Here is a 26,623-nt window from a genome sequence, read left to right on the forward strand (position 1 = left end):
GCCCACCTCAGGGAGAGAAGGAAGGGCCTGGTCTTGTCTTATTCTAGAAGTCTGAACCCTGTGAGACATAAGGAAGAACTCACAAGGTAAGGTCTCAGGGTTCTAGCGTGTTAGCAAGGTTCAGGTGGGCCTGGGAGCCAGAGTCCTCCTCAAACTAAGAAAAACCATCTTTTGGGTTCCACCCTCCCCCTCCCTCCCCAGTCACCCTTCCCTTGTCCCTGGTCAGCTAGCTGGATTGCAAGAAGCTTTTGCAGTGTTCTCCAGTGAGCAGACACAGGCATTGCCAGACCCAAGTGCTCTAACCGCACAGGTGCAGGCCCTGCTTCCCTCAGAACTAAGCAAGCCTCAGGGCCGCCTTCCCTTTGTTTGTCTTGTCTGGGACCTTGAGAAAACCAGGGAAGGAAAATCCTAGAGTCTGCCTTTCTCTGTCCCAGCTTGGCTAGCCATGATGAAGCCCAGTGAGGTTTGGCTCTTTTCTGGCCTTGTGTGTGAAGGCGATATGGTGTCTGGGCCTCAGAGTACAGCCGTGGTGAAGGGAAGACACCCAGCCTGGACACATGAACAGCTGCTTGCCGAGCTCTCTGCAAGATCGGAGCTGGGCTCTGGGTGCCTGAGTCTTGGCACCAGATGTCCATTCTGGGATATTTTATCTCTAGAGGACTTTTAGAAAGCCAAGAAAGAAACGGGAGCTCGGAGTCCTGAGGCAGGATGTCAGCAGGGGTGGGGGTTTCACCCAGATCTCTGCCATAAGCCCCCTCCCCAACTGTACTTGGACAAGAGCTCTGTGTTTCACTTCTTGCTCTCCCCTAGGGACCACACTGCTGTCCACATTCCTCCTCATGGCTGAACTCCTGCCCCTGCTGCCTTGGACTCCCCAGGAGGCCCAGGGAGGTGACCAGGGCTCACCTGGTTCTCCGGCAGAGCAACAAACACAGGCTGACAGTGTCCAGGACCTATCTCCTAAATCCTGGAGGCTCTTAGGGGTGCCTGCTATTCACATAACTCCATCCAGCGATGTGGAGTCACCTCCAGGCTCCCCAAGTCCACCACGCTTTCAGAGAATGAAGACCCCGGACCTGGAGTGTCCATCTCAGGACAGGTCAGACTTGGGGATGGGATGGGAAATGTCTTTGTTTTGTCTCTTCCTATGGCCTCAGCTCAAGTGTGGGCTCCTTTTGGTTGGTGTCCTGGAGAATAGTCAGGGTCTAGCCTGAGCCCACAGAGTCTCAATTTGAAGCTATGAAATAGACATATACATTCATTATGTTTCTTTTACATGTAACCAAATACCTTAGAAGAAGAAATTACAGAAGGATTTGTTTGGGCTTGTTATTTGAGGGTACCATCCATCATGGCAAGGAAGGTACAGGGCTAGGAGGATCTGGAGGCTGTGGCGGCAGGAGCAGAAGGCTATCTGCCTGCTCACATCTCTCAGGACTATGAAGCAGAGAGATGGGAACACCAGTCCTATGTTCTCTTTCTCCCCCACCCCCAGCCCAGGAGTAAGCTACACACATTCAAGGCTACTCCCCCCAACCCCTATACACACTGGAAGTTATTCCTCATTAGTGCTCTAGAGATGCATCAATCCAGCGAAGTCAGCAAAAGTAACCATCTCAACCCGCAAGGCTCAGGAACGTGCATCGGGACCAGTGACTGTGAGTCAGGACCCGGATTAGGGCTGGGAAGCAAAGGTAGCAAATTGCAAACAGAATTTTGTTTCCACAAGGAAATATGCTGACAATAAAAATGGGTGGGGGTGATGGCTCAAAGGTTAGGAGCGTGCATTGCTCCTGCAGAGGACCTGAGTTAGGTTTCCAGCAGCCACATCAGGCAGCTCACAGTCACCTGTAACTCCAGCACCAGGGCATGAGACGCCCTCTCTCTCTCTCTCTCTCTCTCTCTCTCTCTCTCTCTCTCTTTCTCTCTCTCTCTTACACACACACACACTATATTAAAAAACAAAACATTTTTTAAATTACTTTTAAAAAATTGAAAATAACACCACATACAAGAGAAAGTGGGGGTGTGGTTTCTGCATCTCCAGGATCAAGATATATTTCTAAATGGACCACCAAACATCACAGGAGCTATTTCCTGCTGTGGCTGACAGGTGGCAAAAATTTTAAACAGAACATCTTAGTTAGGGTTTTTATTGCTGCGATGAAACACCATGATAAAAAAGCAAGTTGGGCAAGAAAGGGTTTCTTCAGCTTAGACTTCAGCATTGCCGTTCATCACTGAAGGAAGCCAGGACAGAAACCCAAACAGATGAGGATCCTGGAAGCAGAGCTGATGCAGAGGCCATGGAGGGGAGCTGTTTACAGGTGGCTTCCAATAGGTTGCTCAGCCTGTTTCCTTATAGAATCCAGGACCACCAGCCTAGGGGTGGCACCACCCACCAGGGGCTGGGCCTTCCCTCATGAATCCCTAAGTGAGAAAATGACTTACAACGCATCTCAAGGAGGTATTTCCTCAGCTGAGGCTGCTTCCTCTGAGAGCTCTAGCTTGTGTCGGGTTGACCACAAAACCACCGGGGACACAAGACTTCTGCAAAGCTCAAGGAGACTGAAACTAAGAAGTTCAAGGGCAGAGGGGCAGAAAAGGAAAGAACCCAGCTGACTGGCCTTGAAGAGAAGGGAGTATGTGCCAGGGTTTCTCCCTACCATGGACACTGGGTAAGAAGGCCAAATGTTCAGGGAGCAGAGCTCTGCCCTGCTCAGAAGTCTCAGAAACAAGAGTGACCAAGCCAGAGGCTACAAAATGATACAATAGGGGTTGGCTGTGTATCTCTTCCAAAGATACAACCTAATAGGCTGGCTTGTTGATGCTGATGTTGTAGCAAAATTGCACACCAGGGATCTAGGCTGACCTCAAGGCAGTATGTACCCAGCATGCCCAGGCAAAGAAAAGAGGCACTTGGGCCTTTGGTGGTAAACCATTAAAGTTTATCTGTTTGTTTGTTTGTTTCTTAATCTGTTTTTTGATCTGTGTAATAGCCCTGGCTGTCCTGGAACCCACTTTGTATACCAGACTGGCTTCGAACTCACAGAGATCCACCTGCCTCTGGCTCCTGAGTGCTGGGATTAAAGGCTTGTGCCACCACGGGCACAGCTGTTTTTAAATGTGTCTACATGTTCATCTGTGTATGTGCATGTGGGTGCCTGTGGAGGCCAGAAGAGGGCGCTGGATCCCCTAAAGTTCCATGCATTTGTGAGTACTAAGAACCTATCTCAGGTCCTCAGCAAAAACAGCTCATGCTCTTAACCACCAAGCCAGCTCTTCAGACCTTGTTTTTGAGACAGGGTCTTACATTATAGCCCTAACCTCAAACTCATGGTCCTCCTGCTTCAGCCTCCAGAGTGCTGGGATGACAGGCGTGCAACATCGTATGAGACTTAACATCTAGTCAGTCCTTCCCTCCCTCAAGTATTTTTTTTTTTGAACAGGGTTACAGCATAACCTTGGCAGGCCTGAGCTCTATGTAGAGTAAGCTGGACTAAAGCTCACAGCAATCCTTCTGCCTCTGCCTCCCAAGTGCCTCTGAGGCCTATTCTACCACAACAGCTTAACAATTTATTTTTTTTTTAAAAAAATCCAACTAAAATGGCCAACCACCAACCACCAAAACCAAAAGGAGAAGTCCGGAGTGATCTTTTCGATATGCAAAGCAGAGCACAGTGGTCTCCCACTTAAACCCTTTATGACTTTCCATTCTCCTTTGATATAATTCGGAATCTTTAAACAAATTAATGCAACTTTTTATGCATACTTAATGCATACGATATTAGGGTCACAGATGGCCATTATACATTGAAATAATAAAATATTCTCTACTTAAAAATACAAAAGTTTATGGGCTTGGTGGCGCGCGCCTTTAATCCCAGCATGCAGGAGGGAAGCAGAGCCAGGCAGATCTCTATGGGCTGAGACCACAGTCTGGTTTGCAGAGTTCCAGGACAGCCAGGGCTACACAGAGAAACCTTGTCTCAAGAAAACAAACCAAAACAAGTTTGAGGTCAGCCTCAACTAAGCAGTGAGTTTGAGGCCAGCCTGAGCTACGTAATGAAATCTTGACCCTCCCTCCAGCCTACCCGTACATTTTAACCACTAAAGTAAATGTCTGTAAAGAGGAAACAAGCGACGGAAGTATAAAAAGAGCAACAGTCACAGAAAGATGGAAGGCAGCCATGCAAGGAAGTAAGAGTGTCCAAGTGCGGAAGGGACAGCCGCACAAAGGTCCTGCTGCCTAAGGCAAGCGGGAGGAGCAGGAGGCAGGTGACTCCTGGAATGAGTACCGGGAGGCCAAAGAGTCACCAAGGAGAGCACTTGGTCTTACAAGGAACAAGGTGGAGCCAGGGTAGGGCTTGGAGCCAAGAGACGGACTTGGCTCTCTGGCTGCTAGCCGCAACAGAGTCGAGCAGAATGAAAGCAGACCAAGCCAGGCCCGGGTCTTCACACTGTGTTCTCCAGCAAGGACGACAACCACCCTTGGCTTGCAGAGTGGGTGCAGGGTTGGCTTGGCACCAGTACTCGTCCTACACTGCAATGTATGGTCATTTCCCGTCTTGAGACTAGGCAGGCTTCCCAGTCTCAAAAGCGCTGATGAGCCCTGCCCCTGCACTGTTCTGGGGGAAACCCCTGGCTTCCGAGCACTGGACTCCCAGGGCCTGCAGGACTTGCACAGGCTCACACAGCACTGCTGAGAGCCCGGTGGGCTGGAGTCTGACCTGGAGTGCAGGACTAGACTGGGGAAGTCCCCACAAACGTGGGAGCTTCTAAGGCAGGAACTGAGAGGCTCAGGAACTGGGTGGAGAGAGGAGGAAGTGGTCTTCCGCCCCCCAGCTGCGGTTCCCCCTAAACTTCCGCCCCAGACCTGTTCTTCCCGGCATCAACCTGACACTATCTCCACCCCACCTCTCCGGTTCCTCCCTGGTCCTCTTCTAAGTCTTAGGGAGAAGCCAGGGTGTTGAGATTCGTTTTGTTCGTTTGCTTGTTTGTTTCAAAGATAAGTTCTCATTCTGTATTCCAGTCTGGCCTGCACTTCATTATGCGGCCCAAGCTGGCCTCGAACTCACGACAATCCTCCTGCCTCAACCTCTCTGATGCTGGGATGTCAGGAGTGCGCTCTCACGCCCCGCCAAGCTGCTTAGTTTTAATAAAAGATTTCTTCTGTCCATCGGTCGGTGCAGGTCTCCTAGCCGGGCTCTTTACCCAGCCATCTAGGCCGAGGTCCGCGCTCTGTGTCTCGGTCCCCCTCCCGGTGGGGGCGGCGCCGTGACGCGCGGGGCGGGAGCAGGAAGGGGGTGTTGCTGACGCCGCGGCGGCCTCCGGCGGCTCCGGCCTTTTGTGCGGACCGCGGGGTCCGTTGGGGGCGGCGGCCGAGGCAAGCGAGGCCCGGGAGGCCCAGCTCAGCGCAGCCGGCCGGGTCGTGCCCTGAAGCCGGGGCGCCGCATCCATGTTCGAGTAAGCGGCGGATCTCGGGGTGGGGAGCGGGCAAGGCGGCGGGATCCGGCCGGGGCAGGGGGCCGGAGCGGGTTCCCAGAACTCGTGCATGTTGGAGCGACCCCGATGGGGACCGGGAGCGGGGACACGTGTCTCGGGGTGCGTGGGGGCTTGCAACCCGGCGGCAAGGCCCGAGCTTGGGGCGTCACTGCCGGCCTAAGACGCGCACGGGCAGCGGGGCTCTCCCCCAGGCCTGGATCGTGCCTCTTGATGAGCCCTAACCCGGCTCCCAGATGAAGGGACCACCTCGAGCCGCCCCACGCCCTTCAAGTCTAGGCAGGCCCCGCAGGCCCTCGGGTTGGTGGTCCCGGTTTGTCGTGGCGGAGACTGAGATCTAGGCGGGGTGAGGGTCGTCTGTGTACCTACCTGAACCCCCATTTCTGTCTGGTTCCCTGTACCCACGGGTTTCCGTTTGTGATTGTTATGGAAATGCCTGAACTCTGAGTGGGGTGTGTGTGTGTGTGTGTGTGTGTGTGTGTGTGTGTGTGTGTGTGTGTGTGTAAAACAGCTGGGACAGCTGGGATCCTTTGGGGCAGTGTTTGTGTGGCTCCCTGCATGTTATCTATCATCTTGTGTGTGGTGTGGTGGCAACCCGGTTGAGTGCCTCTGGGGCTCCTGGACCCACCGTGGTCGGACTCATTTTCTTTGTGGCGCCATGTGCAAATTAGACATTCAGAGCTTGTGCCTCATTGTGACTTTGGAGTGTCTTGAGGTGGTTTGGAGGTTCCAGGTGTACAGTGGTCACAGAATTCCACGGCTGGCTGTGCCTGTAATTTACCAAGAATGACACCTGCGCTTTGAAGGGTCCCTGTGAGTTGCCGTTGTGTGAGCCCCCATTGTGATTTTAGTATGTGTACATGGAAGGCCAGGGCTCTGCTGCTGTGTGTCTGACATCCACCTTTGAAAGCCTTTTGACTCAGTGGACAAGAGGAGACTGTAAGGTCCACCTGTGACGTTGTTGTGTGTCTGTGGGTGGCTGTAACTTACCTCTGGTTCCATCCACAGGAAGGTTCCTGTGTATCCATTTGTGACAGGGTCGTTGCATGCCCCTGGGTGTGAGGGAGATTCTGTAAGCCTCTCAGACCCTTTGTGGCTTTGTCTGTGAAGAGAGACAGAGAGACCCCTTGTGGCTCTCTTGGCTGAGGACCCTCCTCCTGGGACCTTGGGTGTAACCTTAACTGCTCTGTACAGCCAGCCCCAGGCCTCGCCTCACCCTGTGCAGCTGTGTTATCCCTGAGTCGCCCGAGGCTATGGAATGTCAGGGTGCTGTCACTGTGACCGCTGATAATTATATTCCTGGAGAACTGGCCTTTGCCTTGTTTTCTCTGCCTGACGAACACCCTGAAGTCAGAGGGAGAGTCAGGGTGAGTAGATTGACCTAATAACTTACCTTCGGGATGGATGTGACTAGGTGACCTGTAAGTAGGTTTATGGCTTTTGCTGCTGTTCTTGTCTTCAGTGTTTCTCTAAAACTTTCCTGTGTCTTTATATGTGAAGCTAATTTATCCTGAACTTACTGTGTTTCTCTGAATTTGGAACTAATTCCAGGGCTCTGTGTGACTATAGCATATTTGTGGTGTGTGGGTGTGTGTATGTATGTGTAATGTATAAATTTCCTGGCACTTGTGTACGACTACAAGGTACAGGGCTGTGGTTGTTTATGTTTGTGACACTACTGTGCTTTTGACAGACAGACAGGAGAGATTAGCTTATCATACCTGCAGGCAAGTTTGCCTATGACAGGGTATCCCCAGCCAGTTTTCCCTTTCCTGCGCACCTGCGTGTTTTGCCCCCTCTACCCAGAGGCAGTTTCTGAGGCCCAGGAAGCCTCAGCATCTTGCACAAGGGAAACCCATTCTCTTCCGAGTCCCCGCCCCATCTCTCGCCACTTCTGACCCCTCCCTTCACTCTGCCAGGACTGGCTGACTGGCGTGGGCCGCCCTAGGGCTCTTGTGCTGGCCATGGAGAACTTCCTCTTGGTCCCATCCAGGAGCAGAAACCGGGAGATGAGCTTGACTTGTCTGTGCCTCCATCTTGCCCAGTAGCCCTGGGGCTTCAGAATAGGCCAGGCCTGGGTTAAAGGCCAGAGGTGAGAAGGGGCCACAGGGAGTGGTGGTCACTTTCTCCCTAGAATCAGGACAGTGGCCCAGGGTCTTCAGGAGTGTGTTGTGAGCCCGTGAGTCCTCCTCAGCTCTGCTGGTGGTCCGCTATCCTCAGACCTGCTGGCTTCAGTCCTGGCTCTGAACCTGTTGTCCCGAGTGAGTCTAGCACTGTCTTCTCCCACACTTTGCCAGCTCTGTTCTTTGTCCTCAGCCCTTGGCCTCAGGGAGCCTTGCCCAGCTAAGCCTTTGCAGTCTGGCTCACTTAAGTAACCCTGGCTGCTCCTAATGATTCGGTCAAAATTCAATGCCTTTCAAATTGTAAGTTGAGGTTTCCGGTGGGGCAGGGCAGAAGAGAGACTTAGAAGTTTCTTTTTTGTTTTGTGGTAGTCCTGGTGATGGAGTTCAGGGCTTTGTACATGCTAGGCAAACACTCTTAACCCTGAGCTGTACCCCGCAGCTCCTGCTGGGTAGACAGACTGACTCACAACCCCAGCCTCTCACTGCTGACTTATAGACAGTCTACTGCTGAGCCGTGCCCCCAGTCCCTCACCAGCAGGTTCAAGGCCTTTGAGCTACACGCCCCCAACTCTGGGGTTCTTAAAACTGAATCTTGGTATCAGTCTAAGCTGGTCTCAAACGTGTGATCCTCCTGCCTCAGCCTTGGAGTACTGCATTAACAGGAGTGCATTCCTACCTCCTCTGGCTAGAATCTGTATTCCCTGGTACTGTTGGCGGTGGTGCCCTGTGGGCTGTGCTGAGCTTTATAGCAATGGCAGGTGATTGCCCTGATCTCTGTGGCTTTTTTTCCTGTTGTTCTGGCCCCCTGGTTAGTTCAGCCAGTCCCAGCAGCAGAGAGTTCGAATCTGTGTCTCCCACTGCCACCTTCAGGGTAAGCTGTATGTTTAGATCTATACGTTTAGACAGCAATAGGAAGGCCTGTGACACCAGCTGAGGTCCCTCCAGGGTCAGCATGGCTTCTTGGACAGTTCACTCTGCAGCCGTGCAAAAGGAAAGCTGTCGCTCATGGCTTCTTTGTTCCCTTGTCTTACACGTCATGTCGCCTCCAAGTAGCCCTAGGAGGTCAGAACACCAGATGAAAGCGAGGCTGGGAAGGGTGCAAATGCTGGCCCAAGGCCCTACACGGAGGCTCTGGCTGATGGCTCTGAGACTGGAAGGAAGCCTTTGAGTCCAGTGTGGTGGGTCCCAACTCTGAAAGGGAACAAGCAAGCGTGATCACTTCTCTCCTGTCATGGTGGTGCCTACTCATGGGCACCTGCTAGGCAATGTGGAGAAGGATGGGGATCCAGAGGGGCAGCATGTCTCTGGCAGATGCTCTGAGAACAGAGCAGCTGAGGGGGTCGGCATAGAGCTTGGAGATATGTCTGTCCAGGCCAGGGCTGCAGAGGGAAGAATGGAGACAGGAGCCAAAGGAGCGGTAGGTAGTTCAGATGATGAGGGCCAGGGAAGAGCTGTAGGCTTTCCTGGGGTAAGCGGGGTGGGAGCTCCTGATGTGGGTGGGCATAAGCTTTCCTGACCCAGACACCAGAGCACGGTGACCACAAGCACTGGGCTGGCCCAGGGGGACAGGTAATGGCCCAGGCCAATGTTCATGTCCTTTTATTTAGTCACAGAATTTAATAAATGAATTTAGTTTATGAGTCCTGTGACTTCTTTTACAGCCCATCCGAGCAGGGCTAGGGCAGAGTGGGAACTAAGACAGCTCCCAGGCTTGTCCCTGGAAGCCCATGGAACCTGTCATCACAGAAAAGTCACAGCTGGGTGACTGCTGCCCCAGCAGGGTATGGGAACCTGTGGAAGGGAGGGGCGCACCAAAGTCTTGATATGTACATAAGAATTTTCCAGGCCGCAGAATGGTCGTGTAGCCAGTAAGCCAATTGAGCACCAATTTTTTACTGTTTCTTGATATGACTACAAAAGAAAAAAAAATCAGAAACACCAGCCAGGCATGGTGGCACAGGCCTGTTATTTCTGCTACTATTCGGGAGGACACAGGACAATCAAAAGTTCAGTCCCAGCCTAGAGTACTGAGTGAGTTCAAAACCAACTAGTACAACTTAATGAGAGACATCGCCTCAAAATGTAAAGGAAAGGAGGTCTGAGGCATGGCTCAGTGGTAGAGCTCCTACTTACAATCCTCCAGTGAGGGGCTGGGGGCAGGGGGCTTGACTTAGTGGTAAAATGTTCACTAAGCATACAAGGTTCTAGGTTCAAATCCCAACTCAGCAAAAAAGAAACACACACACACACACACACACCCCAAACAATTACAGGGCGAAGAAGAACAAGGGCAGTGTGGACAGAGGAAGTTTCATGTACTAAAGATTATAGACAGGAGAGACATTTGAAGAAACATCCTGGGGGGTGGCGAGATGGCTTAGTGGGCAAAGGTGCTTGCTGCTAAACCCAACCAGCCAGGTTTGATTCCTGGGGTCCACATGGTAGAAGGGGAGAACCAAATTCTGAAAAACTTCTCTTATACTCCAAAAGAGATCTGTGTCACCCGAGTTAGAATCCTTCTAACTGTGCCTCCCTCTGCCGGCACCTTCTGCTCGTAGCCTCAGTTTCCACTGGAAAGCTGGACGGTCATGGGGCCAAACACAGTGTTTTTGAGCAATGGTGGCAGCACACACTTTTAATCCCAGCATTCAGGAGGCTGAGACAGACAGATATCTGTGAGTTCGAGGCTAGCCTGGTCTACAGAGTGAGTTCCAGAACACTAGCTCCAAAGCTACTCAGAGAAACCCTGTCTCGGGGAAGAAAAAAAAAAGTCAATCACTCACTTGACATAATCCCGATAAGAAATCAACAATGGTGTCCTTTTAAAGTCCCTGCCACTCACCCCCACTGCCCGTATTGCAGTTAGTGTTTGCACAGTTACCAGAATGTTCTGTTTGCTTAACGTCCGCCTCCGGCAGAAGGTAAACTCACCAGAACCAAGCCATATTTCAGGTCCCTTGCCAGTGCTGGTTGCAGCCAGCTCGGGGCAGTTCATTCAGCCCCACAGTGTTTATTAAGCATTAATTATGTGCCTTGTCTCCAGTTCAGGTGCCAGGGGTAGAGATAACAACCAAGACTTCCTCCAGTTCACAGTGTAGGGCAGGCAATAAACACACTGAATAAACAAATGAGCAGAGTGAGTGCAGATAGCGGGCGGGTGAAGAGGGAGAGCCGTGCCTCCTGGAAGCTGGGGGACTGCAGAAGAGGAACGCTAAGAATGAATGAGATGGAGTCGATTATACTGAAGCTGTGGGTGGGCTTTTCCAATGCAGGGAACCACAGATGTGGAATCCCTGATGCGGGAATGACCCTGGGAGCTTAAAGAACAAGAGGAATGACTGGGACAACCAGGGGGGACATGGGGCCAGGGAAGTGACAGGACCTGGTCACATCAAAGTCAGGGCTTAGAGAACCCTGAGATGACTCAGCTGGTCACCAGCTTCCCAGGCTGAGGGGTGAGAAGAGACTGTGTGGGGGGCATGGACAGGAGCAGAAACGAAAAAGAAAACTTCCGTGGCAGATGTGTGGAAAGAAATGGAGGCTGGAAGGAAGACAAGTGGCCATGAAAGGAAAAAGGGAAGCAGGTATTAGAGGTGGTGAGACCCTGAACAAATTAAAGATGAGGACAAGGCAAGGGAAGACGTTAAGAGAGATGCTACCAGGGCTGGAGAGTGGCTAAGAGCCTGTGTCGCTCTTTCAGAGAACCTAGGTTCAGGTCTCTGCATCCATATGGCGACTCACCACTTCTTGTAACTTTAGTTCCAGGAGATCTGACGCCCTCTTCTGGTCTCCATGGGCACTGCACACCTGTGGTGCACATAAACACGCATACACACACTACATGCACAAATACATAAAAATAAATGACACTTTTTAAAAAGAAAGGTACTCAGGTTTGCATTTCGAGTGTCACTGTTTATAAAGGTTTGCTTTGTGAATAAATTAGTAAGATAATGTTCAAAGATTATCAGGTGTTGGGCCAATGAAATGGCTTTTTCAGGTAAACTCATTTGCCATGCAAGCCGGATATCCTGGGTTCAACCCAGAAGCTGTCCTCTGACCTCCACTTGTGGTCACAAAATAGCAGGTGTCATTGAGAGCTCACTGTGCCTGGCTGCATTAAAGAGACTTCACAGTTTGGTTCCTTTACACCCCAAAACAACTAGGTATGACGTCACCATTCCCTGGGCTACAGTGAAGCAATAGAGACACAGGAATGTTCAGGGACAGGCTCTAGGGTCAGAGAGACAGGAAGCAGGTGAATGGGTGCGTGGAGAGGAGGGGAGAAGGATGGATGGATTGATGGATGAATGGATAGGCTGGTAGATGAGTAAGTATGGATGAGTGGCTGCATGGGGTAAAGGTGGGTAGAGGATGCATAAATTAGTGGATGGCTGGTTTGCCAAGTGGGTGAGTGGATGGAAGGACTGATAGGTAGATGGCTAGATTGGCAGATGAATGGATGGATAAATATAGTTGGATGGATGGATGGATGGATAAATGGATGGATGGATGGATGGATGGATGGATGGATGGATGGATGGATGGATAGGCAGGCAGGCAGAGCCACTAGATAACAGACACACTTTCAAAATCAGGTTCATCCGATTTTGTTCTCTGCCCTGGCCTGTTTTCACCCACCCACTCCTCTTCCTCTCTCTTCCTAGCACCACACCCCATTCTGGCCGGAGCTCACCAAGCAGCTCCCCGTCTCTTCGGAAACGGCTGCAGCTCTTGCCCCCAAGCCGACCTCCTCCTGCTCCTGAGCCAGAACCAGGCACCATGGTGGAGAAGGGGTCTGATAGCTCCTCAGAGAAGAGTGGTGTGACTGGGACCCCCAGCACCCAGAGCCTGGGCAGCCGGAACTTCATCCGTAACAGTAAGGTGGGTGTGAGCTCAGGCGGGTTTGGTAGAGGGCGGCCAGGGCAGAGAACACAAGGGTTCTGTTGTGGAACGTTAGTTGAAGATGGGTTGCATTCGTTGATGCTGTGGAGTGGCTTTAATGATGCAAGGATGTGTTGCCTTCTTTTGTGTTTATTTGTTTAACTCTGTGAAGCTATGTTTTTTGCCTGCCTAAAACACACAATTGATCTAATAAAGAGCTGAATGGCCAATAGCGAGGCAGGAGAGGGGTAAGCGGGGCTGCCAGGCAGAGAGAATAAATAGTAGGAGAAACAAAAAGAGGAAAGGAGTAAAAAAAGGAGAGGAGGAAGCCAGGAGTCAGACAGACACTAAGTAAGAAGAAAAGAAAGACATGTAGAATAGAAAAAGGTAAAGTTCAGAGGCAAAAGGTAGATGGGATAATTTAAGAAAAGCTGGCTAGAAACAAGCCACGCTAAGGCTGAGTATTCGTAAGAAAGAATAAGACTCCATGTATTTATTTGGGAGCTGGGTGGTGGCCCCCCAAAGACTAAAAGATTTTTTAAAAACCCAACTCCAGGCTCCTCCTGACTCATCTCTTTCTCTTGCAGAAGATGCAGAGCTGGTACAGCGTGAGTATCTGCACATGGGGCTTGATATAGGTATGGGAGGGACAGTCTGCCAGCCAGGAGCGGGAGCCCCAGCCAGGAGCTGTCAGGGAGTGGGTGATACTTAGAGACCCACACGTGAAATGCTTCTGTTTACACACTGGATTGCATGCTGCTATTATGCTCTCTAAGTGGTCTTGGGCGAGTCACTTAACCTCGCTGAGCCTTCCTTTCCCTTCCTTAAGAATTAGCAGCCCAATCTTGCAAGGCCAGAGGGATTTTGGGAATTGAGTAGAATTCACTGATGCCGGTGGTGGTACCTTGCACAGAACCTGGCTCATATATGTCAGTAATATGGCTCCGCGATTTAGAGTACTGGCTGCTCTTGCAGAGGACCCAGGTTTGATTCCCAGCACCCGTGTATGGCAGCTCACAACTGTCTGTAACTCCAGTTCGAGGGAAATCAGATGCCCTTTTCTGACCCCCACCTGCACTGGGCACATATACATGTAGGAAAAACACTGATATACATAAATAATTTTTTAAGTCAGTAAATGGCAGGTGACCTTATGGTGACATGTGTATTAGAAACAAAGAGGTCCCAAGGGCTGAGAAAATGGAGAGGGATTGAAATCTTTTGGGTCCCAAATAGGGGCTTGGAATCTGCATTCAGGTTCCCATGTCCCAAATCTCTTGGCAGATGCTGAGTCCGACGTATAAACAACGCAATGAGGACTTCCGAAAACTGTTCAGCAAGCTCCCTGAGGCAGAGCGCCTCATTGTGGGTGAGTCTCCGTGCCCCCAGCCCCCCGTCTCTGACCTGGATCTCTGCTTCTGTCCTCCTTCGGGCCTCCCTGCAGGCCTGTGGGTTGCCAGCCACAGCATGTGTGACTCAGATGTCTGCCTGTCTCTCCCTTGGCTACTCTCAGATTACTCCTGCGCCCTGCAGCGGGAGATCCTCCTCCAGGGCCGCCTCTACCTCTCCGAGAACTGGATATGTTTCTACAGCAACATCTTCCGCTGGGAGACCACAGTGAGTTGAGCCGCAGGTGGATACGGAGGGGCATCCAGATGGGCGGGGGCTTCCGGCTCGTTCTCACGGTCCCGTGCTTTCTTTAGATTTCCATCCAGTTGAAGGAAGTGACCTGTCTAAAGAAGGAAAAGACCGCTAAGCTCATCCCCAATGCCATTCAGATCTGTACGGAGAGTGAGAAGGTGAGTGGTGGACCTGATATGGGGAGCGTTAGGGTTACCGCAGGGATCCCCCAGCTCACCCAGACATGCCTGTCAGAGCAGAGCCCCATTTGTATTGCTCCTGGCCTGTTTATTCCCAGCCCTTGCACCCTGATTTTGACTGGGGTTTCTCCTTCCTGTACGATGTCTCCTCATATAGATGTCCAACAACACAGTGATCCTGCAATTTCCCATAAATCCTACAATTCAGATGCCCCCACCCAGCCAAAGCTGGGATTGGAACCCAGGCCTTTACACCTGCCAGACCAACACTCCACCACTGAGCCATCTCTCTAGATCGTCTTTGTTGGCTTTTTCTTTTGAGGGGCAGGGTCTCTCTACATAGCCCTGGCCGACCTGGAACCTGCTCAGTAGTCAGGCTGGCCTTGAGCTCACTGAGATCCACCTGCCTCTGCCTCCCAAGTGCTGGGATTTAAGGCTTGTTTGTTTAAAAATATTTATTTTTATTTTGTGCTTATGGGTGTTTGTCATGCATATATGTACCACATGCCTGCAGTGCCCATGGAAGCCGAAAGAGGGCATCAGATCTTCTGGGACTAGAGTCAGAGATGGTTGTGAGCTCCCTGGGTGCTGGGAACCCAGCCCAGGACTTTGCAAGAACAGAGAGCACTCTTAACCACGGAGCCATCTCTTCACCCCCTAGACCTTGTTTGTTTGCTTGCTTTTGAGATGGCATCTGCTTGTATTGCTCAGGCTGACCTCAATTTCCAAATCTTGCCTCTGCCTCCCTGGTGCTGGGACAGCAGCACACCTGGCATTTGTCCATTTGGTTGAAAGATAGCTATGTCATTCTGGGGTCCTAATGGAAACAGGAAGGACCAGGCAAAGTCTGCAGCAGGCATCCCTCTGTGTTTTGTTGGCCCAGGACTGGGGGAGTTAGATATCCTTGACAGCAGGGAGGGCTAGGAGAGCACTGGGCTTGGCTCTCTCAGCTCCAGGCATGGGGGAGGTGACTCAATGGGGTGTCGGGAGAGACCCGTAATCCTGCTCCCCCGCCCTCTCTCTTTGCAGCATTTCTTCACCTCCTTTGGGGCCCGTGACCGCTGCTTCCTCCTCATCTTCCGCCTCTGGCAGAACGCACTGCTTGAAAAGGTGGGCATGGATGATACTCAGGGTGGAGGCTGGGGTTCACCAGAGAGGACCCCAAAACCTTGGGAAACTCCCGGTTCTTTTGTGGACACCAAGCCTTATGCATCTGTGGCTTCTCCCAGGGTCTTGTCGGGGGTAGGCCAAGAGTTCCCACCTCTAGTGTTGAAGCCAAGTCCCTGATGAAGGAGCAAGGAATTGGTATAGACTGATCTATGCCGGTGCCCAGAGAAGCCTCTATGTGAGGTTCTGGTAGCAGAGAGGGAGGGGAATAGAAAGTGAGCAGCCATCACACCTGTCCACCAAAATTGCCGACACCCCTCAGTCTCCCATTCCTGCTTGGCTGTGTGCCTTGCTCTCTCCCGGATACTCACCCCCAGGGCAGCTCCAAACTGAACATCCTTATAAACAAGATTACCAGAAGTCTCCACTCAGGAACCTGATGTGGGCAGTGCCCCCAAAGAGGAAAAGGACAGGGGAAGCCTAAAATTCAGGTCCTGCAATTCTAGCCTCATCACGAAGCAGCTCTGTGTGGCCTGGCCTTGACCCATGGGGGACCATGGGTGGGAGCTGGGCTCAGGCTGGGTGGATTAGGCATTGTTGGGAATGTGGTCTCTGTGCTATTACATCTCAGCTGGGTGACCTTGAAGGGGCTACTGGGCACAGCTCGTCCTGAAGTCCTGATAGTGTTGTACTAATATCTACGTGAGTTAGCACTTACTCAGAGCCTGGAAGAATGCCAGCAGCTGCCATGGCCCTGGCTGTTATCATTAGTCGCTATTATTTCATTGTCATTGTGGCCCAGCTGATCCCTGGGCAGCGGGAAGGCCAAGGCTGTGGAGGATGTAGAGAAAAGAATGGAGACAGGGCAGCCTAGGGGTGAGAGCTTGGGCTCTTCTGGGATCTAGCTGTGTTTCAGTCTTCGTGGGTCACTTGCGTGACCTTGAGCACGTGACTTCCCCTTCTGGAGCCTCCAGATCCCTCTCAGTAAAAAATGGGGAGCTTCCCTGGCCAGTCCATCATGGACTTAGGAGGTCTTTCTTAGGTGTGGCTTGTAGGCCAGGGCCCAGACTTTGCAGAAACAGGTTGACCAGTGATGGATGCAAGATGGCTCTGGGGTGGATAGCCATGCTGCTCCCTTGTGGAAGCCAAGGGAACTACTGGGACCCAGCCATGGGAACAAGATGCCAACCTTGCATCCCTTATGTCTAGACACTGAGTCCCCGCGAGCTTTGGCACCTGGTCCATCAGTGCTATGGCTCGGAACTGGGCCTTACCAGTGAAGATGAAGACTATGTTTGCCCCTTACAACTGAATGGTCTTGGGTGAGTTGGAGGTGGAAGGTGGCACCAAGAGATGTTGGGAGTCTCCGAGGGACCTCCCTGGGTCCCTTGGATCTGCTGTCAGATCTGATGTTGACAGACATGAGTAACATACCTTTTACTAGATCTCCTAAGTGCTCCATGGCCAGAGGTCACTATGCAAAGCCAGGGATGGGGTGGGGGAGGAGAACTCCGTGAACATAGCATGTGGAGGCTTGAGGATCCAGCCGTCTCCCACTTGCTCCTTTCCCTTGCAGGAGTCCCAAAGAGGTAGGAGATGTGATTGCCCTCAGTGACATCACCCCTTCAGGGGTGGCTGACCGCAGCCAGGAGCCAAGCCCTGTGGGCTCCAGGCGTGGCCGGGTTACCCCGAACCTCTCTCGAGCCAGCAGTGATGCAGACCACGGGGTGAGTAAGTGTGTGCTTATGGAGAGAGATGGAGAGGTTGGGAATGGATGAGGGAGCATGGAAGATCAATAGAGGGACAGACATTCGGCAGAGGAATGGGGGGATGGGTGGAAACAGACAATATAAGCAGGGGGAAATGCAGCAGAGTAGAAGGGAAGGGAGGACACAGAGGGGAGCGAGATGAATGGACAGCAGACGGGTAGGCGGTACAGCTTGTAGGCCAAGCATCAGCATAAGCCCTCATCACTGGATGGCCCTGAGGCCTCTGACAGACTAGGCAGGAGCCCCCAGGTCCAGGCATCACGTCCCCAGGGTTGGTCACTACAACTCCAGCTGTCTATCAAGCTCACTGACCCTTGGGAATCCTTGGGCTGGAGTCGAGGTGTGAGAAGGCTGGATGGAGTCCTTCTCTGCAGGCCGAGGAGGACAAGGAGGAGCCGACAGCCAGCCAGCTGGATGCCTCCTCCACCCAGACAGCGACCCCAGTAACAGAACCTCCGAGTACTGAGCCAGCCCCACCAGATGGACCCACATCCCTGGGCCCCTTGGATCTGCTGTCCAGAGAGGAGTTATTGACAGACACGAGTAACTCATCTTCATCCACTGGGGAGGAAGGTGAGACCGATGGCCCCAGTTCATTCCCTTCGGTTATACCCAAGTGGGGGTCAGTGAGACGGGAGGCATTGGTACACAGGGTAAGCCATGCATGTGGCCAGGGATTTCATTCAAACGGTGTGCCCTGAGCCCTGCATTAAAGGTCATGTGACCAGAAAACATAGGCTGTAAAGTTGGCCATATTCATTTTCTCTGTACTGAATTTCAAGTAGACTTTACTCTTGTGAGCACGGAGACAGAGCCCTAGGCCTGGCTACCCGACAGTGTACAGCACAGTAACCATAGCAGAAATCCCAGGCTTGGCTTCAACTGGTTTGACATGACAAATGACTCCAATTGACCAGAGGGGTCTGTGTCCATGGACACCATTGTGGTGACTTTTGTTGTGCCTACCTTGAGCCACTCGTATGGGGTCAGGAAGGGTTGAGTACTCTTCCAGGTTCTGAAGTAGCTCTTGTTCAGGAAGATGAGTTGCCCTTCCACACTGGGAGGCCCAGGAGTGAGGAGGAACAGTTGGCCCAGGGGAAGGAGAGGGTGTATCCATGTGACGAGGCCCCTTTTGTCTCCCAGGTGACCTGGCCGCCCTGCTTCCCGACCTCTCTGGCCGCCTGCTCATCAACTCCGTCTTCCACATGGGTGCTGAGCGGCTGCAGCAGATGCTCTTCTCCGACTCGTCCTTCCTGCAGGGTTTCCTGCAGCAGTGCAAGTTCACAGGTCAGGGGCGAGGGAACGGAGGCTTCCTTGAGTAGCATCTGCAGGAGCAGACTGCGTGTGCCTTGTGTTGGTTGAGTGGCCTTCGAGAGGCTTTTCAGCCTCTCCATGCCTCAATTTCTTCTGCACACTGGGTGTGCTTGTAGTACCTGCGCCACCGTGAGAAGTCAACGAGTCGCTGCAAAGACAGGCTCTCCAGCAGTAGCCACACTAAATCTAACCAGTGCAAGTAGTGGTCGGGCATGTGGTGTCCGCTCTCAAGACTGGGGAGCCGTGGAACGTCTGAGGTCAATAGCATATGTTTAGGCTTGGTTTTAATCAGCTCTTATTCCTGGGTCGAACCCTGAGCAGGCAGAGGTAGGTACAACCAGACACAGTCCTCGCGAGACTGGAAGACAGTAGAGCTGGGCTGGGGAGATGACTCAGTCCCTAACGTGCTTTTTGTGCAAGCATGAGGACCCAAGTTTGATACCCAGAACCCACATAAAAAGCCAGGTATTGGGCCAGCAAGATGGCTCAGTGCTTGCCCAAAACTCTCACGGTGGAAGGAGAGAACCAACAGCTCAAGTTGTCCTCTGACACATAAGTGCCCTGGTACACATGCTCGCCCCATAAATAAAGAAATGTAGTTAAAAAAAAAAGTCTTAAAAGGGCTAGAGAGATGACTCAGAGGTCCACCGCATGTACTACTTTACAGAGGACCCAAGTTCAACTTGCAGTAACCCTGCAAGTCTGCTCACAATGGCCTGTAACTCCAGCTCCAGTAGGATCCACATGGACATGGACGGACACACACACACAACAGCAGCAAACACTGCAAATAAACTAGCACTAGAAGTCGGGCACTGTGGCACACACTTCCGGCCCCGTCACTAGTGGGCTTGATCCCTGCTGGCTAACCTGTCTCAGTTGGTGAACATCGGGCCATTGACAGATCCCATCTCGGGAAAACGAGGTGGGTGTGCCCAGAGAGAAATGACACTCAAGGTTGTGCTCTGACTCCCTGTGTACCCACACACGTGCACTTACGCACACGCACAGGCATGGACACACATGCAGACACATGTCATGCCCCCCCTGCCCAGACAACAGAGGTAACATGTTAGGGAAATCAAGGCCTGGGCCTCCACTGGGAGCATGAAGGATGGTGGAACAGGGACCCAGTTGGAAGGATTTGGAGAGGAACTAAGTTCAGTGTGGGCCCTGGTAGGCGTGAGAGTTCAGGAGACCTCCAGAACATGGTGTCCCTGAGGTTGTGGTTTTCTCATTTGGTGCTCTGGAGAAACCACACATGGCACAGAAAGGAACTGAGGGTCCAGCAGTGGATGTGGCGGCTCCGGAAGGGTCAGAACACTGGGCCGGAAGTGCCCCAGCTGTCACCATCACTGTAGATTAAACGTTTCAGTTTCTAAACTCAGAGTGACACGGCTTGGGTGGTGCAGTTGGGGACAAACCTCCAGAGAATGGAAAACCTCCGGCAAGTCTGCATCTCCTATAGCCTGGTAGTCAAGAAAAGAAAACACCATCCTTACTCTCCTCCTCCCTCCCCTAGATGTGACCTTGAGCCCCTGGAGCAGCGACAGCAAGTGCCACCAGCGTAGAGTCCTGACCTACACTATCCCCATCAGCAACCCGCTGGGCCCCAAGAGCGCCTCTGTGGTGGAGACGCAGGTGGGCCGGGTGAGGTGGCCAGCTGGGTGGGGCTGATGTGGGAGGCAGGCCTGACCTCCCTCCTGCCCCTGCTCCCCACAGACGCTGTTCCGGCGTGGCCCGCAGGCAGGCGGGTGTGTGGTGGACTCCGAGGTGCTCACCCAGGGCATCCCTTACCAGGACTACTTCTACACTGCCCACCGCTACTGCATCCTGGGTCTGGCCCGGAACAAGGCCCGGCTTCGGTGAGCCCGAGTGTGCCTTATCCCTGCTCTGTCTCAGGGCTGCCTCCCACCCTGGCGGAGGTCAGAGGGGAACCCCGGGGACCACAGAGGTCATTGGAGTACTGAGAAGTGTATGTAAGTGAAGGGAATAGTTGATGTGCTCAATCGCTTATTGAACACCTATTCTAGGCCTGAGGGACAAAAATCATCCTATTAGGGACCCAGGACTCTAAGGGAGAAATTCTAGTGAGTGAAGTATTGCAGAAAGATCTTCAGTTCACCTCCTCACAGGAGGCTGGAGTGAGGGGCAGGGGACAGTTTCCTGACTCTGATGATCCGGGAGGGCCTCTGGGAAAATAGTTCACAATAATGGGGTGGGGGCTTTCCATTTGGAATGACCGGTACAAAGGCCCTGAGGTAGAAGCTTGGGAGTAGCTGGAGTAGGGAAGTAGGAGTTCATGAAGCTTTGCAAGGTTTCATGGTGGGCTTGACCATCAGCTGATGCACCCAGGGCAGGGCTCCCAGAGGACCCTGAGTTGAGTCCACACACAGGCTCCTTCTGGCTCCAGATGGGGGCAGGGAGACCAGAAAGAGGCCTCCTACTGTGTTGTGTGTCTGTAGAGGTGAGGGCCAGGGCCAGTTAGGAGCAGCATGGGGGACAGGAGGGGAATTCTGATTAGGTTGTGTAGGTGGACAGCAGGGCCTGCAATCTCAACACTGAGAAGTCTGGCACCAGAGATTGCCAAGGTCAAGGCCGCAGAGTGAGTTCAAGGCTGCCCTGGGCTGGGGCGTGGCTCAGCCATTGAGCTCCTGCTTGGCAGGTAGGAGGCTCCGTCCCCAAACTAAAGACTGTGTGATTTAGATTTAAGTGTGAATGGAAAAAGCTGAAGAGGCCGAGGTCAAGGTCTGAGGTGTTTAGCCTGAGCCACGGGAGGGGCTGTTTGTCAGTGACAAAGCCTTTCCTCTGAATCAAAAGTTTGGGGGCACACAGACTGCCCCCCCAAGACCTGACCTAGGTTCTCCTCTTGTTCCCATCCTAGTGTGTCCTCAGAGATCCGCTACCGAAAGCAGCCGTGGAGCCTTGTGAAGTCTCTCATTGAGAAGAACTCGTGGAGTGGCATTGAAGATTACTTCCACCATCTGGGTAGGGGACTGAAGGCTGGTGGGGCGTGGGCTGTGGCTCAGCCGGGTACAGACGTCCTGAGCCATCTTTTGTCCTTCAGAGCGAGAACTCACCAAGGCAGAGAAGCTGTCCCTGGAGGAAGGAGGGAAGGATGCTCGTGGCCTACTGTCAGGCCTGAGGAGGCGGAAGCGACCCCTGAGCTGGAGGGGGCACGGAGATGGGCCTCAGCACCCGGACCCAGACCCCTGCACCCGGACCAGCATGCACACCTCAGGTGCGTTGCCTTGAGGCGGGCAGCTGGAGGAGGTGGTCCCTGAGGTGTGCCTGGCTCACCCCAAGCTGCTGTTTCACAGGTTCTCTCAGCTCTCGCTTCTCGGAACCACCCCTAGATCAGGGCCCCGGGGCAGGCATCCCCAGCGCCTTGGTTCTCATCAGCATCGTGTAAGTGAGGGGCATGTGTGGATCTTCAGCCTGGCTGTATGATGGGAACCCAGTGCTTGGCCTCTCTGGGCCTCTGCTTTTGTTGGGGCGTGGGCTCAACTCAGAAGGATTGCATGGGATGGTGTTTGGGATGTGGCCAGCAGGGTCCCCATGGGCTGCTTGATTTATCTTGGAGAAGTCTTTCTTATGGGACAAGAGTCACCCTGGATCCTGGGAGATGAAAGGGAGACAGTTTTGGAAGAAGAGACAGAATATGTGGAGTTAGCCACTCAAAAGAAGTCAGGTCATGAATACGCTGCCTGGTTTTCCTGTACCCAGTCCTGAGCTGGGTGAGGACCCAGAAACTAATGGGAATGATGGAGAAGTTGGAGAGCTGACGTCAGACCAGAAGGAAGGAGTGGGCTGATATGGGAGGTCCACTGCAGCAAAAGATGGGAAGGAAGACATCAGATTCAGGGTAGCTGAAAATGGCTGGGCTGAGACTCAGTGGGGCTTGGTCAGGGACACCAGGCATTTGGAGGACAGCAAGTATGGGAGGACAGGACACTGAGGAAAAGCAAGAAAGATCCCCCCCCAGCTTCAAGCTGACCCAGGTCGCACGCTCAGCCTCTGGAGGCTCCAGTTTCCTCAGGTCACCCAGGAGGAACCCTGTGGGCTGCCGGGCTCAGAGCTAGCTAGCTACCCTGGGTGGAGGAGGGCTAGGTACCAGTACTGCCCTGGTCAGTTCTCACATCTCTGTCTTCCCCTCGCTGCCTCTGCAGGATCTGTGTGAGGTAGGGCCCTGAATTCTCCCCCTGCTACCCACCCCACCCCCCTATCGCAGTTCATTCCCCTGCAGCATTCTCTTCCTGTTCAATGTCCCTGGCTCTTACAGGGAAGATGGCTTAGTGTGGCCGGCAAGCATGTAGGCCTGACATAGGTCAGGGTGTGAACCCTCTGTTTTCTGTTTATGGGCTGTGTGACCCTAGGCCTATTGGTCGCCCCTCCGAGCCTCCTTCCTCCTCTGAAAAGGGTGGGTAATCATGGTACCCTTTAAGGTATGGCTACGCTGGTGTATTGGGGGCAGGGCAGAGCTCCAAGCCAGACTAGAGGGAGCCTCCCAATCCCAGGATCCCTGATCTCTGGCTCTGTCTGCAGCCTCATCATCCTCATCGCCCTCAATGCCCTCCTCTTTTACCGTCTCTGGGCTCTGGAGAGAACAGCCCACACCTTTGAGTCCTGGCACAGCCTGGCACTGGCCAAGGGGTAGGTGGAGAGCCTGAGGGTAAGGTGGGGGGCAGAGCTCACACCGACGGGAGCATCCACTACCGTTCATTCGGATTCTGCATCTCCGCAGCAAATTCCCCCAGACCGCCACGGAGTGGGCCGAGATCTTGGCTCTGCAGAAGCACTTCCACAGTGTCGAGGTGCACAAATGGAGGCAGATCCTCAGAGCATCCGTGGAGCTCCTGGATGAGGTATGAGGTGGTCACGTGAGGCGGTGGGGCCTTGGGTCAAGATGGCGCCCTTCTGGGGCCTTTGTTTCTCTTCTCATAAAACAAGGAAGGAAAACCAGTCCTGGTACAGACCTCTTAGCTTGCTAGGGATGTACATGGAGCAGAAGAAAAAAAAACTATCATATCTTGAAAAGACGTCCTTCAGGCTTGGCTGGGTCCAACCATGTGGCTGTAGTAGGAATCCCATCTTTCTGTTCTGCTGGTAGCAGGCTGGGTGTGGGGACATTCAGGGAACAGCACTCTCTGTTATTAGCTGCTGGGGACACATGTGCATCCTTCCTTCAGCCAGGGAGAACTGGGCTGGGTCCTCTGCCTGCTTTGGGCTTAGGTCTGCTTATAGGGGAGTGACTCTCCCAAAAGCATTTGGATCCCATCTCCAAAATGGGGTTGATGAAGCTACCCTGTGTAGTTCAGGGGACAGCCAAGGTCAGACTCTGTTGTGTGACTTGATGTAATTGACTGTCATTTGAGTCTTGTCTGCGTCTTCTGAACGTCAGAGAGTAAGGCCATCCTTGATGAGCTGGGAATGCACAGGCGTTTGGAGTAGTGCCAAGCATACTATAAACGCTGCATGGACTTGCTATTGGTAAGCCTCACCCAGGCACCCAGCAGGTGCTCAGTGAATATACTGTCACCATATAGTGATGCCTTTAGGCCCAAGAAAACTGCAGCCAGCAGCTGCGGAAGACTAAGGAAAATGTGAGGTACTGAGGTGGGTACCTATGATAGGGGGAAGATGAATAAATGAGAAGACTGGCTTTGGTCTCTGAGGGCTTCAGGCCTGAACTGAAGGGATTGATAGAAATACTATTTAGTGGGGCTGCAGGCATACCTGCTCAGTGGCAGAGCCCCTGCCTAGAATCCCCCAGTGAGGGGCTGGGGTGTGGCTCAGTGGTAGAGCCCCTGCCTAGAATCCCCCAGTGAGGGGCTGGGGTGTGGCTCAGTGGTAGAGCACCTGCCTAGAATCCCCCAGTCAGGGGCTGGGGTGTGGCTCAGTGGCAGAGCCCCCTGCCTAGAATCCCCCAGTGAGGGGCTGGGGTGTGGCTCAGTGGTAGAGCCCCTGCCTAGAATCCCCCAGTCAGGGGCTGGGGTGTGGCTCAGTGGCAGAGCCCCTGCCTAGAATCCCCCAGTGAGGGGCTGGGGTGTGGCTCAGTGGTAGAACCCCTGCCTAGAATCCCCCAGTGAAGGCCTGGGGTGTGGCTCAGTGGTAGAACCCCTGCCTCGAATCCCCCAGTGAGGGGCTGGGGTGTGGCTTAGTGGTAGAGCCCCTGCCTAGAATCCCCCAGTCAGGGGCTGGGGTGTGGCTCAGTGGCAGGGCACTTGGCTAGCATGCATAGCACATGGGTTATATCCTTAGTATGGGGTGGGGTAGAGCAGAAACCCAAAATAAAACTAAAAATATTCTATCCACAAGCACACATTAAAAACAAAACTCGCAACTTTTAGGGACACTGCACCCCAAAACCAAGCTCCCAGAGAGATGCTTTAGTGGAAAGGGAATGCAAGACAGGGTAGGGAGGGAAATGAGAGTGGGTTGCCTCACTCATGGAAAGCCAGCAGGACTCCCCAGTCCTGAGTTCAAGCTTGATTACTTTCCCTAAATTCCCAAAGGTACCGAGACCAAGTCGCTGTCACACGTTAATGAGATTAAGAGCCCTTAGCATAGCTGGGCTGTCCTGCCACTACCCTAAAGTGACCTGTCCTCTAGCAAGCCTTGCAGCAGGAAGTTACTCTCTGTGACCAATGTATGTGGCAGATACAAGGTGAACTGGTTGATTTTCTCCCCCCACCGTGGCAACACTTAGCAACTGAGGGAAGGCTTATTTTGTCCCCTGGCTTAAAGATGTGGTCTGTCGCAGTGTCTGGGGAGGCTCCGGCCATGTTGTTAGTGGCTTGGTTCTTGCTCAGGTTATATTGGGATTAGGAAGTAGAGGTAGAGACCGGCCAGGATGTAATCCACAAGGCCCCTCCCTAGTGGCCTAGGTCCACCAGCTAGCCTCCAGACTGCTGAGGATTAAGTGTTCAGGGACTTGAGCCCAGGACGGGGGACATTCCACAGTCAAACCATAAGAGGAGGAAATGTTTATTAGGCCCAAGATGTGCTGTCAATCATAGTGGGTGCCCTGGGAACATGAGAAGCACAGACCAGGAAGTGGAATTAGGGGACGGGTTTGCCTGTCCAAGACCTCCCCTAAGTAACCAGTTAGGCCCTACTGCTGAAGGCTCCACAGCCTTCTGCAACAGCGCCATCTGGTGGAGACCCTTCAGCACACCAGCCTGTGGGAGCCGGTTCAGACGTAACTAGTAAGATCTTGTCCCCCTTGTGTAAGCGGACAAGATGTAGGGGTGTGGCATCCTTTGGTTCAAGATTAGGACTTGGTCAAAATCACCTGGAGGACTTACTGTGGGTCAGACTCTAGCACCCTCAAATCTCTGATAGGATCCTATAAAGCTGGGACGTTAATCACTCATTCCTCGGGCAAGAAAGTAGTCCTACAGCAGTGAAGAGATTCACCCACTGTTAGGAATAGCAGAGTCAGGATTTGAACCCAGGCCACCTGGGTCCCAGGATTTCACTTTGAGGAGTTATCGGGCTGAGGGGCGGTGGGGCGGCGGGACTGTGCAAGACAGCATAGATCGTGCGCTCATCCGACCTCCTCACCTCTTCGGCAGATGAAGTTCTCCTTGGAGAAGTTACATCAAGGCATCACCCTCCCGGATCCTCCACTGGACACTCAGCCACAGCCTGATGACAACTTCCCCTGACGACTCCTGATCGAAAAGCAGTAAACCCCCCCCCCCCCAAGTGGACAGAAGGACGTATGGAACCCTGGCAGCCACTGCTGGCACGGTGCGAACACCGCCGGGAGGTTCCCGCCTGCCCCTCCCAGTGGCCCCGCCAAGAGGCCAAGTCACACAGACCTGGGGACCATAGAACCAAGATGCACTTTAGATCTGTGTGCGCGTGCGCGCATGCGCGAGTCCAGCTGCCACTGCCTGCTCAGCCAGGAAGCTGGCCTGGCCATTGGCAGCCTCTTTCCTCCCAACTAACTTATTTTGCCCAGCTGGGGTTGTGGGGGGCACCTTTTGGGGTGCACGAGGCCCTCATCTCTGGGTTTAATGTATTATATTTATTTGGGGATAGCAACCTCAATAAAGGGTTGGAAACGGCTATGGCTGTCTGTGCCGGTGAAGCAGAC

At 53.0% G+C, this 26,623-nt stretch overlaps 1 protein-coding gene across 4 annotated transcripts; it reads left to right on the top strand.

Moving 5' to 3' along the window:
- Positions 1-26,595, top strand: Gramd1a (GRAM domain containing 1A). Of its 4 annotated transcripts, XM_075984753.1 has the most exons (20): positions 1-86; positions 811-1,099; positions 12,293-12,509; positions 13,097-13,117; positions 13,794-13,878; positions 14,023-14,126; positions 14,213-14,308; positions 15,359-15,439; positions 16,646-16,758; positions 17,013-17,163; positions 17,580-17,778; positions 18,349-18,492; positions 20,042-20,160; positions 20,242-20,384; positions 21,404-21,507; positions 21,587-21,760; positions 21,840-21,927; positions 23,065-23,172; positions 23,264-23,384; positions 26,097-26,595. In XM_075984753.1, exons 2-20 carry the CDS (start codon positions 840-842, stop codon positions 26,187-26,189), a joined length of 2,421 nt encoding a protein of 806 aa, XP_075840868.1. In that variant the 5' UTR covers positions 1-86; positions 811-839; the 3' UTR covers positions 26,190-26,595. The 4 variants fall into 4 exon arrangements, 2 of the variants coding, with proteins under 2 accessions (XP_075840868.1, XP_075840877.1); XR_012911767.1 differs by lacking the exons at positions 1-86; positions 811-1,099 and adding an exon at positions 5,305-5,466 and having other exon boundaries at positions 23,264-24,471; positions 24,681-26,595; XR_012911768.1 differs by lacking the exons at positions 1-86; positions 811-1,099 and adding an exon at positions 5,305-5,466 and having other exon boundaries at positions 23,264-24,366; positions 24,681-26,595.
- The last annotated feature ends 28 nt before the right edge of the window (positions 26,596-26,623 follow it).

The sequence above is a fragment of the Microtus pennsylvanicus genome, chromosome 1 (assembly GCF_037038515.1).
Source record: "Microtus pennsylvanicus isolate mMicPen1 chromosome 1, mMicPen1.hap1, whole genome shotgun sequence".
Lineage (NCBI taxonomy): Eukaryota > Metazoa > Chordata > Mammalia > Rodentia > Cricetidae > Microtus > Microtus pennsylvanicus.